General features: G+C 42.8%; 1 protein-coding gene across 1 annotated transcript in view; it reads left to right on the top strand.

The window, feature by feature from the left end:
• Nucleotides 1-204: 204 nt before the first annotated feature.
• The window catches only part of strn4 (striatin, calmodulin binding protein 4), a 28,883-nt gene continuing 11,068 nt past the window's right edge, over nt 205-18,019 (top strand). Inside the window, exons 1-12 of the mRNA XM_012877442.3 lie at nt 205-531; nt 11,445-11,548; nt 11,694-11,770; nt 11,848-11,926; nt 12,026-12,211; nt 13,727-13,904; nt 13,991-14,147; nt 14,675-14,770; nt 15,151-15,269; nt 15,373-15,548; nt 16,876-16,923; nt 17,007-17,128. Of these exons, the coding sequence (XP_012732896.2) occupies nt 205-531; nt 11,445-11,548; nt 11,694-11,770; nt 11,848-11,926; nt 12,026-12,211; nt 13,727-13,904; nt 13,991-14,147; nt 14,675-14,770; nt 15,151-15,269; nt 15,373-15,548; nt 16,876-16,923; nt 17,007-17,128 (1,669 nt within the window). The remainder of the gene's footprint in view (nt 532-11,444; nt 11,549-11,693; nt 11,771-11,847; nt 11,927-12,025; nt 12,212-13,726; nt 13,905-13,990; nt 14,148-14,674; nt 14,771-15,150; nt 15,270-15,372; nt 15,549-16,875; nt 16,924-17,006; nt 17,129-18,019) is intronic.

The following is an 18,019-nucleotide window of genomic DNA, read 5'->3' as shown; positions in this document are numbered from 1 at the left end:
AGTTTGAAAGCGGAAGTGTAGTATTTTACCGACTGAATAGTAATTCGGCCCAGTGCCGTGTGAGAAAAGGAAGAATAGAGGGCAGCTTGTGGCGAACAGCTGGGTCGGGCAAAGGGTTCGGGTCGGTGCTGTTTTAAATTATTTTTGTTCATACACCCGGCTCGTTTTCAAGTAATTATCCTGGCGAAAGGTTGAACGCCTAAAATGGAGGCGGACAGATCCGGCGGAGGACCAAACCCGAACTCCGGAGGCGGTAGCGGCGGCGGCGGCGGCGGCGGAGGCAGCGGCACTAGCGGAGCGGGGCGCAACCCTAACGGGCCCAAAGCAGCACCGGGCCAGACGACATCGGGTGCCGGAGTCGGACCAATGGCAGCGGCAGCGGGGGCCGCCCCCGGGTCGTTCCTGCCCCGGGAGGCGCAGGACGGGGACTCGGGTATGACGCTTCCCGGGATCCTGCACTTCATCCAGTACGAGTGGGGACGCTTCCAGGCCGAGAAATACCGCTGGGAGGCGGAGAGGGACGAACTCAGGGTAATTTCTTTCAATATCTCTTCATAAAAAAAGCCCGTGTTTTGTCCCTCTTGCACCGAAACAAGCCCGGGACAAACAAACAGATGATATCAAAGCGTTTTTAGCTTTGCTGTTTTTTTTTAGTGGGAGTTCATATGCCCTGAAATCAGTGTCAGAGGGACAGCATGCTAATGGGCTACACATTACACCGACAAGGAGGCACAATAAAAGGAAGTGTACCACTTAATGTTCGCAATAAGGAAAACAGCCACCCGTCTCCTCCATGAACGAAACAGACATTAAGTCATGTTGGCTTTGGCAAACAAATATATATAAAAAAACAAAAAACAAAACAACAACTAATAGTTAAAGCCAGGCAAATGGTTCACGTCTGGCCGTCTCCCCTCACTTTCATAATGTTTTCTACAATACATCAAAGGCATTTCCTGGCCGCCGCTATTTAAATAGACTCGATCCTGGACATGTCAAACTCTGAAAGCAGATGATCTTATTTATTTATTTTTTAATTATTATCTTTAAACAAACTCTCCTGTGGTTGCTCTGTTGTGGTTGGGAGATCAGTGACATGCAGCCTTATTGAGTTATGCCCCTTTGACTAATGAGATCGTGCCCTTTTTAAATGTATTTAAAATGCACAACGCTTTCATGGTTATCGTCAGTGTTGTGTGTGGAAAACAAATCGGTCCAGGTGGAAATTCAGGGACAAAGACCCCCTGCATTTAAAATCCCTGTGAGATTCTCACTGTATGAAATCGTTACTTTGATAAAAAAAAAAAAAAAAAAAAAAAAAAAAAAACAACAAAAAAACGAAGTTATCACGGGTATAAAAGAAGCATAATATGATCAGACTTAAAATATATATATATATATATTTGGCAACACACATTTTAATGCATTTCAAAATATGGTGACGTGTACATTTTGTGCATTTTTTTATTGTTGAAAGGTCGATTCATAGACTTCTATTGAAAACACCACAGAATATTGTTTTTTTTGTTTTGTTCTGCTCATTATAGTGTAACACAGGTTTATAAGCTAAGATTAGATGGTTAATTAGTCAGGCTATCTGCAAAGGAGTAACCAACATGCAGCTTGTAGCTTGAATTGTGTAGATTTAATACACTGCTAGCTTGATAAGGGGTGATGGAGGCTGCAGTATAAATAAATATTTTCCTTTTAAGTCTGATAGATTGTGTTCCTTTAGTCCCCATGCCATGGCTACCTCGCTTATCTCAAAACAGCCGAATTTGTCTCTTAAAGTGAGACCAAAAACAGAAGTCTTCATTCCGCCAGCGGACCAGAAATATGCAGCAACAGCTGACGGTAAGGACCACCTTGCATGGCTCATATGAAAGGAGACCCTCTCATTAAAAGCACCTTAAGCTGTGAACACATTGGAGCTTAATTAATGCTCCATAATACCAGAAAAAAAACCTCCCAATCACTTTTTCTGACATTTCATTGAAGGGGCTTAGAATTTGTGGCAACAATATGACAGAAAATGTGTTTTTATTTTTTTATTTTTAAACCGCATCTTTTTAAAACCCAGTCGATGCACTGCAAAAAGGGAACTAAAAGTAAGTGAAATTTTCTTGAAACTGGTGTATGTTTCCCTGATTAGAGCAGGTAAATAAAACTATTTGCCAATGGAATAAGATTTTTGCACTTAAAATAGGAACAATTAATCTCCATCATCTTATTTCAAGTGCAGGATGTCTAATTATCTTATTTTAGGGGTAAAAATACTCACTCCATTGGCAAATAGTCCTATTTAGCTCCTGAAATCAAGGAAAAATGACTAATTTCAAGAACATTTTACTTACTTTTAGTTCCCTTTTTGCAGTGTACCGGTTATGGGGCCATGCCTCCTTGGGACATAATGGTTTGCTTGATCAATTAAATTATGTTATTACCAACGTAAATGCCACGGTAACATGTGTAATAGTTCAAGCTTGAATTCTGGGACAAGATCGGCTCCTTTCCTCTCAAACATCAAGTCAGATGTGCTTCCCTGATTCATAACAGTCCTGATCTGCATAAAAATGTATCTCTGGATGCGGTGGTGGCTCTCCGAGTCAAACCCTCCCTTTGAACTGGAGCGCAGATAAGTGACTCACTGGTCTGTGTGTGGGGGGGAATACTTTTTTTTTTGGTCAAAAATGTGTCGATATTGAATGATCTGCTGCTGACTGATGCGAGCGCAGCGTCTGCCCATGGGTTAGACGAGTGGGCCCACAGCTTTAAAGGTCATTGATTCGAATGTGTAAAAATGGCTCGGACAACCTATGTGAACACGTGAGTCAGTGGCTTAAAAATGCCCTCCAGGCGCCAATCATGAGTCCCACGGTGGTCCCCGGTTTACTCGGATGCGGAAGAGGAACGTTTCGCCACGAAGCTGACCCACGCAGCTTTGCGCCGCAGGATTTCGCTCCCGTGTGAAACTGTTCTAGGCTGGGGGGGGGGGGGGGGGAAGTTAGAAAAGCACAAATAGATTATCCTGGGCCTTCTGGAACGTCTCACTTTGAGCCATTTCTCTTGAAAACACTGTTCCCTTGAAGTATTTTTGTTTAGAACCACACACAGGAATAATCCTAACAATAGCAATTTCTGTTGCTCTGTTATCTATCCCCTCCTCCCATCTTAGTTTGCCCCCCTGACTCAAACACATGTAGTTATAAATAGGAGCTCTATAAAATATGGATGAACGATAACAAGCTGACAGCGCTTGCTTTTTTTTTTTTTTTTTTACGGGCACAAGGAAGAGAAAGTGAGAACTAGGGGAATCAGAAACGGGCCGTTGCCGCGTCCAGCGGGCCGTTATAATGCTGGGTTTGCATGTAAGTATTCGCAGCACATGATTTGGCTTCGCAGGTACAATTAGCACAGTGTCCTTAGCTGGAGGAATGAAAGGCAGTGCAGCACGGTGGGGTGAGGGGGGGGGTGACCTAGCTTACATTTTAACACCCACAGGCCCTCTGGCTTGTGTTGCCAGCATGTTTGAAGAGCTCTCAACATGCCAGTCGGGCTGCCCGCCGGCTACATCCTGCACAATTAACGACATGCAGTGTGTGCGTGTGTGAAGTATATTTAGCTTTAATCTTGTCCGTACATAACAGCTTCTCCGCTCGTTTTCATGCCATGTTAATTGAACCGCGTACATATTCTTAAAAGAAAGTCAGTGGCAACAAAAACAAAACGGGGAAAAAAAAGCTGTGAGACTTTATTTTGCAACATCTTTGTAGCGTGCCGTGTCTCCATCAAAGACCACCCCACGTGTTCCCTCTGCGACTGTGTGGTTCGTGTAAGAGGCCGCCCGCGGTGTCCTGTCTCCACTGACGGGCCGGCAGCTTCCCGCCTCCCTGGATCAGGTGGGACGTCTCGGGTCAGACGCAGGACAGCAGCAGATGGACAGGCTGTTGTTTACCGTCAAGTCTTAGAATAGCTTTTTTTTGGGGGGGTGGTTCTGTCATCTAATCGCACCACTTCATTGCATTTTGTTAGCTATGTCACTTATGAGCAGGTAGATTAGTGGTTACCCACACAGCATCACTTCCTGTTGACTGTGGGCTTCAGGGCCCCTGGGTACCGCTCTCTAATTAATAGCTCCCCTCTCTCAGCTTTGACACACACACACACGACGTCTGTAGGCTTGTCAGTATTTCTAACCATGCTTTCCTCCTACTCACGGTTGCTTTTTTTCTCCTCCCTGTTACGCAGTGGCGCTACAAAGTATCCGAACACGTAAACCCTTTCCAGGTTTTGTCACCTTGCAGACGCAAAGTCCAGCGTTTTTTTTAATGGGATTGTAAGACTAACCTAAACCAATGCATGATTACAAAGTGGAAGAAAACAGAAACAGAAGCGCAAACATGGCTGCATGCTTCTCAACATGCAGCTGATTTTCAAGCTTTCAGCCACGGATTCTCGGTTGGATTGAAGTTTGGACTTTGCCTGGGCCTTTCCGTTCGCATGAGTACATTTTGGTCCAAACGCTTCTATGGTAGCTCCGGCTGTGTGTTTAGGGTTGTTGTCTTACTGGGAAGGCAGATTTCGCTCCAGCCTCAAACAGGTTTTCCAGGATTGCGCCGTATTTAGCACACGCCGTCTTCCCGTCAACTCTGACCGGCTTCCCCAGCCCTGCTGAAGAACGGCGTGGCCACGGGGATGGTGTTGCCAAGGTGATGTGCAGTCAACCACACATACTGTTGATCTTGTGGGATAAAAAAAAAACAAAAAAAAAACAACTTCCACTTTGATGTGACTGGAGCACATTCTGTCTACATGTTTGCCGTGTCCCGTGCATTGTTTGTGGCAAACTGGAAACGGGACTTCTTAAGCCGATGCTATCCTCTTCCAGATCTGTAGAGGGCATCGTTAATCGTTTTCCTGTCAAACAAATGTCTATCTGAGCCTCTTGGCTGCCTCTCCTTGCCCATCCTGTGAGCGTAGTTGGATTGCCTTGGCTTGGTAGGTGTGCAGTTTTGCCTTTCTCTTCGTTTTCAAATGATGGATTTTAAATAGTCCTCCAGTAGATGTTTAGAGTTTCGGATCTTTTCTAAAGCACGTGATCCAGCGCAGCACACGGTGGCTTTATTTGCTGATTTGGTGACTTCTGAAGGCCGTTGGTTGCACTGGATTTTATTTTTGTGTTGGTATGATGTGAAAAGGCAAGGTGCCAGATGCACACCACACTTTTCAGACTTTGCTTTGTAAAATTTTTGAGGACCATGTGTCATTATCCTTCCACCTTACAACCACGCTCTGCTTTGCGTCGGTCTGACTTTGTCGCATAAAAACCCAATAAAATGCGTTGCCGTTTCTGGTTTCAATGGGACTAAATAATGGAAAGGTAAAGGTGTATAAAAAAATTTTTCAACTCACTGTATATGAGATTTAATCTTTGTACTTTGGGAGCCTTTTTTTCTTACAATCATTATTTTTTTATCGCCACACACTCATTTTATTGCTTCCCTGTAACTTAGCCAGGAGGCCCCACCTTTCTAGGATTTAATTGCCAAGTGACTGTACATAAACACACACTTTTGTGCACTACTCCAGGGAACACTGTCCCACAAAGGTTCGTCGCTCCACTTGTTTGCTCCATTTGTTTTCCCCCAAAGCAGTGAGAAATGGGTAAATAGATGGTCTGTAGAGACGGAGAGCTGCTCTTGACCCTCCTCTGCAGCCCGAGGAGGAGGACTGACAGAACAGGACAAACCTGCGTCGGCTCCTCCACGTGACGACGTATTTTGGAAAGGTCAGCAGCAATGGGTCACATGGGAGAGACAGGAAAGAGGGATCAGATGGCCCGACAGGTGTGCTCCCAGTAAATTTCCTTTTGTAATCGAGGGTTTGTTAGTTTAGCCAAGATGGCATCAAGAGTGTAAGCAGCACAGTATCGTTAGCAGGGCTGTATCTAATGCCATCTGCCATCACACTGCCGACTCTTTTTATATGCAAAGACTTAGTTTTTATAACATATTTAATAAAATGAGAAGGGGTGTTAGCCTTCGGCTTCACAGCTTAATAGCAGCAGCTGAGCGAGCATCGTTGTCTTGTGTGGGTCGGATCATCTCAAACACAAGCGTCCTTTAACCTCTTGCAGACTAAGGGTCGTAAAAACGCAAGTAAATGAACAATTAAAGAGAGAACAGTGATTAAACTTTTCATCCTAAGGTCAAATTTGAGCGTAACTACTTTTTAGTACATTGTCGTTCACACAGGCCAAGGGCTTTTAGTGTTATCCGCTTGTTTTACCTACAAGCTGACCGGAAACTGGTTGCTACATGAAACTTATTCAACTTGTGCTGCAGGAGCTCAACTTCTCTGCTGACAGTAGTTTTTGTCATTGTTGAGGACAGTATTATTAATTTATTTTACCACAACAAACATCGTCTGGACAGGGGGAGTAAAGAAAATAGCAATATAACTAAAAACGCAACATAACGTCTTGATTTAGCACGTTAATCTTATGCTGCTTTGAGCCATAAACCGTCAGCTTTTTGATTGTAATAACACACATGTGACTCTTCTTTGTTTATAATTTATTGATGTTTTTAGTTAATTTGTCTGCCTGGTGTTAGTTCAGAAGGTTTGCAACCTGTTGTGCCTCTATAACCATTAAAGATCTTGGGGGGGGGGGGGGGGTTAGTGAGCTCCTGAAAAGTTATAAACAGTAATAGTTCCTTTAACTGGAGGAAAGATGCCAAACTGTAGGAAGTTTGTAGAAAAGGGAAGAAATCCCCAGCGAGGTGGAAGGCTAACAGCTAGTGAGACGGATTGGAGGTTCAGCTGATTTTAGCAGTTTAAAACAAACTCAAAATGAAAATGTTCAGATCCGACAGGTTAGCGGTAGGGTTGTCACAAAAATAAAATCTCAAACTCCAACATTGATAGCAAGGAAAATATTCCATACGTGATACCATTTTCGATACCACAGGAATTAATAGATAGACAAATAATTAAAGGCATTAAAAAGCCTCATACGCTATAATATTTAGTAATGATGCCATGCCAAAGTAGTATTGTATCTGGATACAGTGTTTGAGTTTCGCTACTTTTTACAACCCTAGTTAGCGGATCTTAAATGTCCACACGCTTGCAAGATATTGTTTGTTGCTGTTTTCTCAGCGCAAATGCATTTGTGTTACTAGCTAAGGTTATGTCAAGAGATGCTGCTCGCTGTTATCAACGGATCGCCAGTCCACTGAGATAATCGTCAAAGAACTACGAGACCCGGAAAAGCACAGGAGCTGCCACATTTAGGGTCGTTGCACAAAGGACAGCTTGACCGATACAAAATGCTAGATTAGCTTGAGCTGTGTTTTCTTGTCATAAAAACCCCGTTCCTGAAATCATCTTTAACCTCTCAGAGGAAGACCGAAGATTTAAAAGTCACTGCTTGTTTGGTTGACATTTAAGCAATTGATAGTCGTGTTTATCTGTAACTCTTGCGCTTTTCTCCATTTTTTTCATTTAGACACCTATCATCAGCAGGTCAAAAACAGGAAAAATCTAATTTACTGAATGCATAGCAATGCAAAACTATCTTTTTTCAATCTATAAACACACCAGCCAACTTACCTGACGCCGCCAGATAGATTTGCTCCGCATATCCATCTGGAAACCTTCCGTTGAAGTAATTTTGGGAAGGGGCGGAAATACTGGTTAGCTGATTGGCCTATGTTGGTGATAGACGGGCCAAATGAACCAATCAGATTCGTCATCGCTCTGTTACGAGCGACGACGAAAACACAACCACAAGCCAAGCTACTCTTGCTGCTGCAGGTAAAGGCTCATTAGCTCAGCAAAGAAATACTCTGTAATTCCGATAAAACTTGCTCGATAGCCACGCTAACGCTAGTTTCATCGGCTGAAGCCGCCATGTTGTTTAGACTGAACTGTCGCGCTTCCCGTTGCGTCACACCTCAACCCGCCTCAAAGCCAACGCTGATTGGACGTTCGTTTGGTGAACGGCTCCAAATTTTCTTTAACGGAGAGTATCCAGACTGATCTGCGAGTGAAACCTTGAAACCTCGCGAGATCAGGATGGTCTCACGAGGCTACCAGCCAACAGCATGCACTTTAAAATTCTGATTTGATGCCCAAAATGTAAATAATCCTAATAATAAGTTCTTCATTTATATCAATGAACTTTCAAACTATTACATTTCTCCTCTCTGGAGCACAGTTCTTCTCTTTTATGTTGTAATAGTCCCTTTAAAAAATGAGAATCAGTCAAAACAGAAATTTCAGCTCTGACCTTAAAGTAACAACCAGGATCACTTTGATCTTTCTGCTTATTTATATAGATTTTTGTATAATTCCTTTTACATTTTTTTGAAGCAGCAAAAAAACTGGAGATGCAAATTAGTGTCCCACACATTTATTCTAGTGATGGAAAGCTGTTTTTATTTTTCTGTACATTGGATCAATTATCAAACCAACCTGAAATGAAATAAAAATGGAACGATGGTATCATCACCACCTCTGACTTGGCCAACGATGATGCTGTTTGAAGGCTTGAAGCAGAGAGTCGGACTGTAGAGATGGTTATCAGTGAGTGAGGGCAGGTTGGGGCTTGTCTGCCTGCTCGTAGTTGTTAAACCGTGTGTCCTGCTTATTGTGGGTTCAACAGAAAGATCTACTGAGAGGTGGAAATCGGGAAGTGCACTGGCGAATGGGATTGTTCAGAAGGGAGGAGTTTGGCAGGTCCATATCTGTAGTTACTTGTCACAACAACAATGTTTGGCATGGCTGTTCAGCAGTATTTAAAGTGTAACTCATCCCCGTGTAAAAGCATATTCTCGCCCCAGACAAATTTGAACCATTTCCTCAAAGTGGGCGAGGATACGCGGGAAGGTTGGGGGGCAAATCAAACTAGCCACACTGAATCGTGGAGAGTAAGCAGAGTTGTGTTGGTAGCTGCATGATGGTTCAGTCTTTTGAGGTGGAGGATTTTCACCCCACCTCGTCACCGGAGGTTGAGGGAGGCTTTGTGGAGCCCAGCGGGCCAGAGGCTTATTAGTTTGAGCCGCTGGATCAAGGAGCTAACTGAGCAATGTCCGAAGCCGGTGCTGCTGAGGCAGTGGAGGCGTGTCTCAGGACGAGGCAGCATCCGTCTGCCTGTGAGACAGGACTATGGCAATACGTTTAACATTTAATCGCTAGACTGGATATTAATTACTGATATCTGCAACATAATTTTGCCTAGTCAAAACTTTCTTTACAGATAGCTGTAATTCAGTTTTGCCTGGTAGGATTCAAACCATTTTTGCCATTCGTGTGTCGGTTGTCATTATAGATATCTGTAATTTCAAGTCAGAATGACATTAGCTATAAGCTTAAATTAAAAAAAAAATTCACACTAGTCCCAGTGACATTACGACTAGTCAAAATTACGTTATAGATATCTATAATGGCAATTCTGGATAGTTGGACGTACCGATTAAATGTTAAATCTTTTGGCATATACCCACAGCGGCAGAGCCACTGATGTCAGTTTCTCCAAATCACATCACAAAAACTTTTGGGCCAATAGCAGTACAGATTTGAAATTCAATGCAAGACCATGTTTTATCCTGGGAGGGCGCCACACTGACGATTTTAGACACAAAAGCAGGATTTCAACAAACATGCTGTAATTTGTCAAAAATATTGACCAGGATATGTAGACAGTACTATAAGACGACCATAATAACAGTTTATTGGCAAAAATAGTTGATTTGGGGGTGAGCTACCCTTTAAGTAAAAATTGGGTCGGTATCAGTCGTGTTCCTTAAAGTCCCCTTTTACCCACTGTTGTTTGTTAACAGTGTGTTAAATGTGGAAACACGTTGTTGCATCTATTGTTGCAGAACATATAATCGAGCACGCTCCTAACTGCAACCAGACATAAACCCACACCAATACCGACTGAATTTTACTGTATGGTTGTCCCCTCATTGTAGAACGCCTTCCTGCGCAAACCTATGTGCCGCTCCAAGGTTAGTCCGCCTGTGAGCCACACAAACAGCTCTGTGTTTTAGAGATCATACCCCCAGTATTCATGCCTGAACTTTGCCAGTCACCTCCAAAGCCCTTAGATAAGTCCACGGAACCACACAGCATTAGTCGGGATTACTCGGCCGCAGCAAGGTTTGCTTGGCAGATTATCCCGCGTTGCACTGGCCCTCCTTAACCGTGACACACTGTCTGTGTTTGTGAACGAGCCTTGCCTCGCTGAAGGGCTCCAGTCTGGAGCAGGCTGAGCATCTGCCCCATGAGGCGGCGGTTTTTAGACTGTTCCACTTTTACAGAACCGAGTTGGCGCGTAGGAGGAGACTCTCGGACACAGACCGGGGCAGAGCGGGGGAGAAATGGGCTGTAAAATAAGCTCCATTAATGTTCCGACTCGACTTGGCTCAGAGAGGGAGAGAGAGGAAATTTGCAATGCTGTTGCGCGGTCTCCTACATGCAAATACTTGAAGTAGAAACTGGGTTAGAGCTTTTTAACCTACTTGTGATTGGAATCAGATTTTTGTAGGCCATTGCTTTCAGTTTGGGGAAAGAGGGCAGGATCTGTGAAGTCTGATGCAATGCAGTGAACTCTGACCAGCCACCTGCTGAAAAAAACAGTCTTTAAACCCGTCACGGTTTTGTCCAGATTCCTTTGAAGAAACTTCATAGTATCAAATTTCTCCTCGCAAATCCCGGTGTTTGATAAATGGCCAGAAAAAGAACAACCCTTTCCTCAAGTTAGGAGTTTTATCAGCAACGGGGAAGGAAACGGACAGGAAACGAGAGAGGAAGGATGTGTCTTACAAGAGAGTGCTTCAATTCTGCTGGTCCGGTTTCTTGTTTTTACTCGTCTGCAGCTGCGCACTCAGGCCGTTGCCAGCAGTGGGCTAAAAATAAGAGCCCCGCTCAACAACCTTTGACGTATTCCTCTGGATTTCAAGATGATGTGTTTAAAGTGTTTGCCACATCAGATTTCTTTCTTGGACTCGCCTCGTCGTGGTGTACAGCCGTATTATGTACAGCTTTCAGGTCCAAGTCATCCACGCCTTTGCCCAGATTTGATTTATTGAGGGTTTCTTTGACAATTTGGAGCTGTTCTTACCTGCCTTACCATCTTCATCTCTGTAGATCTATGGTTTTTTACCCCAGTACTGATCATTGATCATTGCTTTTCATAAACCTTGTGAAAGGCAATGCCTATCTACACATGTTTTTTTTTTTTTTTAATCAGTTTAAGTTCGGTTTTATAGATAATGCAATAATGGTATTGGCAAAAATATTTTCTCTTTTTTTTTTTGGTTAAAGGCTTTTTGCCAACAAACACATTTTTTTCTTTCTTTTTTTAAGTGCTTACGATGCTGCACATGAAGGTGTTCTGTGTTACTTATTGCCTTCCTGTGTGTTTTTGTGCATAGGCTCAGGTGGCATTCCTGCAGGGTGAGAGGAAAGGCCAGGAGAACATGAAACAAGACCTGGTGAGGCGGATCAAAATGTTGGAGTATGCCCTCAAACAAGAAAGGTGAAGTGCACGACAGTAAAGTGATATCTTTCTGCCCTCACCGGCCTTTTAGCAAAGGCTTACATCCTGTAGATGTCGTAATCTAATAAGGAAGGAGTTTTATTATCATTAATGTTGCTCTTGCGGTTTATTTTTGGGCATCCAGGGCTAAGCACCAGAAGCTGAAATCGGGAAATGACCAGAGTCCTGGAGACAAGAAGCCTGAGATGGAGGCAGATCAAGGTATGTTTTGTTCTGATCCAGTTCGTTATTTGGATGGAATACAGGATCTACATTGTAGCACGGCTTCTTTTCTTTAGTTCCCAATGGACCAGCTGAGATGGACTCTGAGCCAGCCAATCAGATGTCCTGGAAAGAGGGGCGCCAACTACTACGCAAGTAAGGCGCGACTTTCACATGAAGACGCAAATGATTCACGGACCGTTTCATTGTTTGCAGGAACCTTCCTGACGGATGCGTTATGTCCCTGTGATGCAGGTACCTAGAGGAAGTCGGTTATTCAGACACCATCCTGGACATGCGCTCTAAACGCGTGCGCTCTCTGCTGGGGCGGAGCAGCCCGGAGGCCAACGGGCCCCCACCGAGCGAAAGCTGTCCGGAACCAGAGCCCCGGGCAGCTGGAGAGTCCTTGTTGGTCAGACAAATAGAAGAGCAAATAAAAAAGTGAGACATTCTTACTGCTGCTGCAGCTCCTTGCAAAAGTCAGGTCGTAGGAGTTGGTAATGCACTAATTCCCAAATTATAATCTGGAAAAAAAATGTGTCGTTTAAAAGTAGAAACTTGTGTTGTGCAACAATAGGTATGTTTTGGCTATCAATAACTATTAAGTGCGACTTGTGTTATTATAAACAATAGATCCAGGAGTGAATTTGTACACTGGCGTTCTCAAACAGCAAATACAGAACATTAGCCAAGAAACTTTTTAACCGGGCTTGTTACATTCAACTAATCTTCTAAGTAAGAATGAAAAGAATAAGGAAAATGAATAAACTATGAGGAACATAAGAATAGAAATGAAACCAAACCAACAAAACATGGCAGTGATATCACAGTTAGAATAGTAATAATGCCCAGTTTAGATTAATTTGTAATAAATTGACATGTGTTGTCTTTAATACAACCCATCAAACTGTAATTATAACATTTTATGAATATTATTTTTTAGCTTACTGGGCCAGTGTACTCTCCTTTTTTTCCCCTCTAGATTACTTTAAATTCAGGTTGAACTTTGTGCTTCTTAAACTGGGTCTATATGCCGAACAAAAAGACTAAAGTAGCTCATTTGTGGAATTTCTACAAAAGTAAAAATAAGCACATTGAAGTTCACCAACTGCTTTAAAGAATCTGCTCTCGGTATGTATATATTCTCCATGCGGCGAGTCAGATATTCTGAAACAGAGCTGATGTTTGTTTAGATGACCCAAAAGCAGCAACCCCAAAAAACAAAAGCTAATTTGAGCGTTCATTTGTTTAATTGTTTTAGCAACATACAGATAAGACTACTTGCTATTTCAGCTTTTCTGGGTTAAGTCCCAGTTTTAAAAAAGAAAATACTGGAAAATGGTCAAAAGCACATTATGGTTAGTTGAACTTCTTTTTTTTTAATTCCTTTATTTTGCAGGGAAATTCGATGATCAGAAATAATCGTGTTTGAATTTTCCTTTTGAAATAAGTCCGATGCAAGACCCAGAGACGCCAGCAAACCTGAAGCATCAGAGAGCCAATGAGAAATAAGACAAGGACACGTCCAAATTAAGTGTTTTCAGGTTACAATAATCTAATCTAACTGCAAAATCACCAAAGCTGTCAGCAGAGTTGGAAACTTGTTTAGTCTTGATCATTCAACGTATGCAAAGATGATTAACACAAAATAGGTAAAAAAGTTAAATATCTGCAACAATATAAAGTGTATAATGTTAGCAGCAGTTCAGCTCTTTAATGGCGGGTGGCAGAAAGCTTTACCAGCAGCCTGGTGGCTTTTCTTTGATTTTGTGCCTGATAGCAGCAGCTCAGCACTACGCTGAGATGCAGTATGATGCAGGCATACATCACCATAAATATTCTAACTAACCCAAGTTTCTTTGATGATGTTGTTTTCACACAAAAGCCCATTCCAGCGTTTACCCAGTTGCCAATGTTTTGCAGTGTGAACATTTAATACTCTGTGTGCTTTAACAGAAACGCGGGGAAAGAAAGCTCCAAGGAAAGCGTTGGCAGCTCGGTGCTCGACAAGATCCCCTTCCTTCACGGCTGCGAGGATGACGACGAGGAAGACAGCGATGAGGAAGACGACTTCCAAGGCATGGCCACCGATTGCATCGACGGTCCGTGCAAAACCAAAAAGTCCCGCGTAAAGGTGAGATCAGCGAGTTGCACCGGAGGAATTTTGTCACAAAACAAGGAGCTGCTATCATACTGACTAGTTTGGTTTCTTCTGTCCAGATAAGTTCAGAGCCTATGACCACCGATCTGGACCCCGAGGACGAGGAGGACGAGGACGACTCCGAGGACGCCCTGAATGAATTTGACTTTCTGGGCTCGGGGGAGGATGGGGAGGGGGCGGGAGAGGCGCGGATCTCGGGTGATGGACGGGAGATAGGTACGCCGCTACCATAGCTGTCAGCACTGCCAGGATCACTGCCGACTGTCTTCTCTGCCTCCACTCGCTCACCTTTTTACCTCCTACGTCCTGTTGTGTCTCGGCATCTTCTTCTTGTCGTCAATAAAACCGACCTCTTTTTTCCCCAACCGCCTGTCTCTCTGTCCTGTTTCACGATCTTTAGATCTCTGTGGCTGCCATCTTTGTCTTTGTTTATTGTGCCGTTTGAAAAGGTGATCACGCATGCTGCCTTCTCTGGTTATGCGCTCACATTTCATTCCTTGAACCATGAATACACCATGTAGATGTTTCACCCCTTTCCCATAAAAGTGGATTTAAGGTAGTTGAGGGTCTTGTAAGCATATTTAAAAGGTATGTAGTATGTCTTTTTTTTTTTTTTTTTGCTTTTCTTCTCCCTGCATTTGTCTCATCTGTTGGCCTCCATCCTTCTTTTTTTTTTTTTTTTTCCTCCTTCCTCCTCTCGGGATGACTGGATGTTTTTTCTCTCTCTTCTCGCCGGGCTCAAGAGAACCGCAGGAACCAGCTGCAGGGGATGATGTCGGACTTCCCTCCTAAACCATCTCCGCCCCCATCTGTGTCAGGACAGGCTCGCTCCGGGGAAGGTAAGACCCTGACATCCGAAAAGCTTATCAAAAAAATTATTTCACTGGTGTACGCCCACACACACACACACACACACACACACACACACACACACACACACACACACACACACACACACACACACACACACACACACACACACACACGTTGTAGCTTAGATACTGAGATTCAAATTTAGTTTGCCCGGTGTATGTGTGTAAAGTTGCAAGGATACTCCTACACCTGTAAATATTATATTTGGTACGCTGTGTGGGAGTAACGCACCCAGAATATTTTTTATTTTATTTTTTAGTCCTTTGGTTTGAAGCACATTTATTGAGCCATGGCGGTCTCTCTTTTTTTTTTTTTAACTTGTGCTTTTCCCACCTTCAACCTGCAGGTGGTGCCCTGGGGTTCTCCTCTGACGTCTTCATCATGGACGCTGTTGGAGGAGGCGACATGAACCTGGGCGAACTGGCGGATCTCACTGTTGCCAATGACAACGAGCTCTCCATAGACGTAAATACCCGCCCGACCCGGTGGTCGAAGCTCCGCGCAGGGCGTGAATCTGCACGCGATTCGGTAACGAGCCACGTCTCTCTTTCGTTTTGCGTCCCATCAGATGCAGGACAACAGAGATGACTTCAAGAAGACCTGGAATCCTCGCTTCACGCTGCGCAGCCACTTCGACGCCATCCGGGCGTTGACGTTTCATCCCTGCCAAGCGGTGCTGCTCACGGCGTCGGAGGACGGCACGCTAAAACTGTGGAACCTCAACAAGGCCATGCACTCAAAAAAGTAATAACCCCTCCCCCCCTCAGAAGAGAGGAATATACAGTGACTTGCAAAGGGTTCATACTCCTTGAGGTTTTTCCACTTCAATATAATACAAACTTCATTGTATTACGTTGAGATTTTAAGTGATCAACCAACAAAATGTGGTGCATAACTGAAGTGGAAGGAGCGTGACGTGGATTTAATGTTTTTCTTTTTACATATAAAAGCCTGAATAGTTGTCGTGAGAACAGAATCTGTGCCTCTTCACAGCTCCTCCAGAGTCACCCTGGATCTCTCACCTCCTTTACCGATTACGCTCTCCTTACCCAGCCTGTCGGTTTAGATTGGACGGTCATGTCCACGTTGGTGTGCAGAGTTCTGCCATGCTCTTGACATACAGATAATGGGCTGAACAAATGCGCCATAAGCTTCAGATCTTCCTCTAGAACTTAACCTTGGTTTAAACTTCTCCATATTTTTCTGCAATAAATCGATTCAATTGATTAATTCAAATTTACAATTTAAGATTTATTGTTAGGAAAATCTGAATTTTATTTTGCCAACGCATTCATTGGGCATCCATGAAGGATATAGCAGCAATGCTGAATATATGTTTAGGAATATATATTGTAAAGAGGAAACTTTTTTTTATTTTTTTTACAATTAGACAAGATGCTTTAATTTATTAATTTACTTTTTTTTTAAGTTGGGTTGAAGTTACACAAGTGAAGCCTGTACTTAGCTCATTGTGTAAAACCACTAGCAGCAAACATTTAGTCATAGTCTCATTGTTTACTATAGCAGGGCCGCCATCTTGTTTTAAAAACATGCTTCACAGCTTGTATTTAGTTGCACTCTGAATTCAGGTCAACTCCTAGATGAAATCCTTGACATAAAAGCAAGTTTTTAAAATCATTTCGTTTTGTGAAATGGAGGGAAAAAAATGGATTTTTTTTTTTAAAGTCTTATCACCCAGCCCTACTGTAAGGCCTTCACCGAACAGCTGGGTTTATACAGAGATTAAATTACAGATATGGACTCTCTTTACTAGTTAAGTGTTTTCTGGAGCCAATTGGCATTGAATTTAAGGTGAATCAAAGTATTAAGCCCTATTTCTGCACATTTTGTCGGCGAAGGATTCTGAGACCCACGCATCATTTTCCCTCCACTTGTTGCCCCTCTGTTCGTCTCTCACGTAAAATCCTACTGAAATGACTTTGAAGTTTGCATTGTGACTAAATGTAAAAGGTTCAAGATGTATGAATGCTTTCTCAAGGCACTTTTTGAGCTGAGGGAGCCGAGAGTTCAAAGTATGAAGCACATGTAAACGGGTTGTGTTCCTCTGCAGGAACGCAGCTTTGGACGTAGAGCCAATCTACACCTTTAGGGCACACAGGTGAGTTTGATATTACAAGTGTAAAAATCAATAATGCTGTTTCTCCCCCGAAATAACAAATTGAATGCCGTTTGTTTATATAGTGGAGCTGTCCTGTCGCTGACCACGAGTGAGGATGGAGAATCCTGCTACAGCGGAGGTTTGGATGGAAGTGTCAGATGTTGGAAGATGCCCGACCTCAACGTGGATCCCTATGATAACTACGGTGAGACCTCACTGCTCTGCATTATGGGCTAGACGACATGGACCAAAAATAACATCAATATTTTCAGGCTGAATTCGATATTTATCTGTTTTTCTTTTCATGAAGTAATTATAAAAAGGCCTCTCTGAATCAAAGCTCTATCCCAAATGTCTCACAGATGCATTTTTTACTAAACAGCTGTAGCTAAATAGAAATTCAATTCAATTAAATTTTATTTATATAGCGCCAAATCATGAAACATGTCATCTCAAGGCACTTTACAAAGTCAAGTTCAATCATATTATACAGATTGGTCAAAAATGTCCTATATAAGGAAACCAGTTGGTTGCATCAAAGTCCCGAAAAGCAGCATTCACTCCTGGGGAACCGTAGAGCTACAGGAAGAGTCATCTGCATTGTACATGGCTGAGAAATAACCTACCTGAATACATTAAAGTATAATTCTAACACAATACAGACCATTTTGATATAAATTTGTCTCATCTAATATCTCTTTGTAAATAAAATGTGACGTTCTTAAAATTTAAATATGTTGCCCGCCCTATTATGGGCCCCCTTTGCTATGTTTTAAAGTGTGGAATCATTTTCTATGTTTATGCAAATGTAAGGAGGAAATTATATTTCAAGAAATTACATACTTTTCTGGTGAGGCTATAAAGAAAGGAATCCCTATAAATTGAAAAGTTGGCAATAAATCAACATCCTTTTCTTATGTTAAGATGAAAACCCTGTAGAAAACGTTTTGCACTCAGCTAAGGTCAAAAGGTGCTAGAAATGTTAGTGACAGTTTCTAATACATTAGCTACTTACAAAGTAAGTGCTGGTCCTAAAGTATATCCAGCATTCCTTTGCGGTCTGTGAAAAGGGACAAGTTTGATGTTATCATTTTTC

Source organism: Fundulus heteroclitus, chromosome 18 (genome assembly GCF_011125445.2).
Source record: "Fundulus heteroclitus isolate FHET01 chromosome 18, MU-UCD_Fhet_4.1, whole genome shotgun sequence".
In the NCBI taxonomy this organism is placed as follows: domain Eukaryota; kingdom Metazoa; phylum Chordata; class Actinopteri; order Cyprinodontiformes; family Fundulidae; genus Fundulus; species Fundulus heteroclitus.
This window is presented reverse-complemented; position numbering and strand designations above follow the sequence as displayed.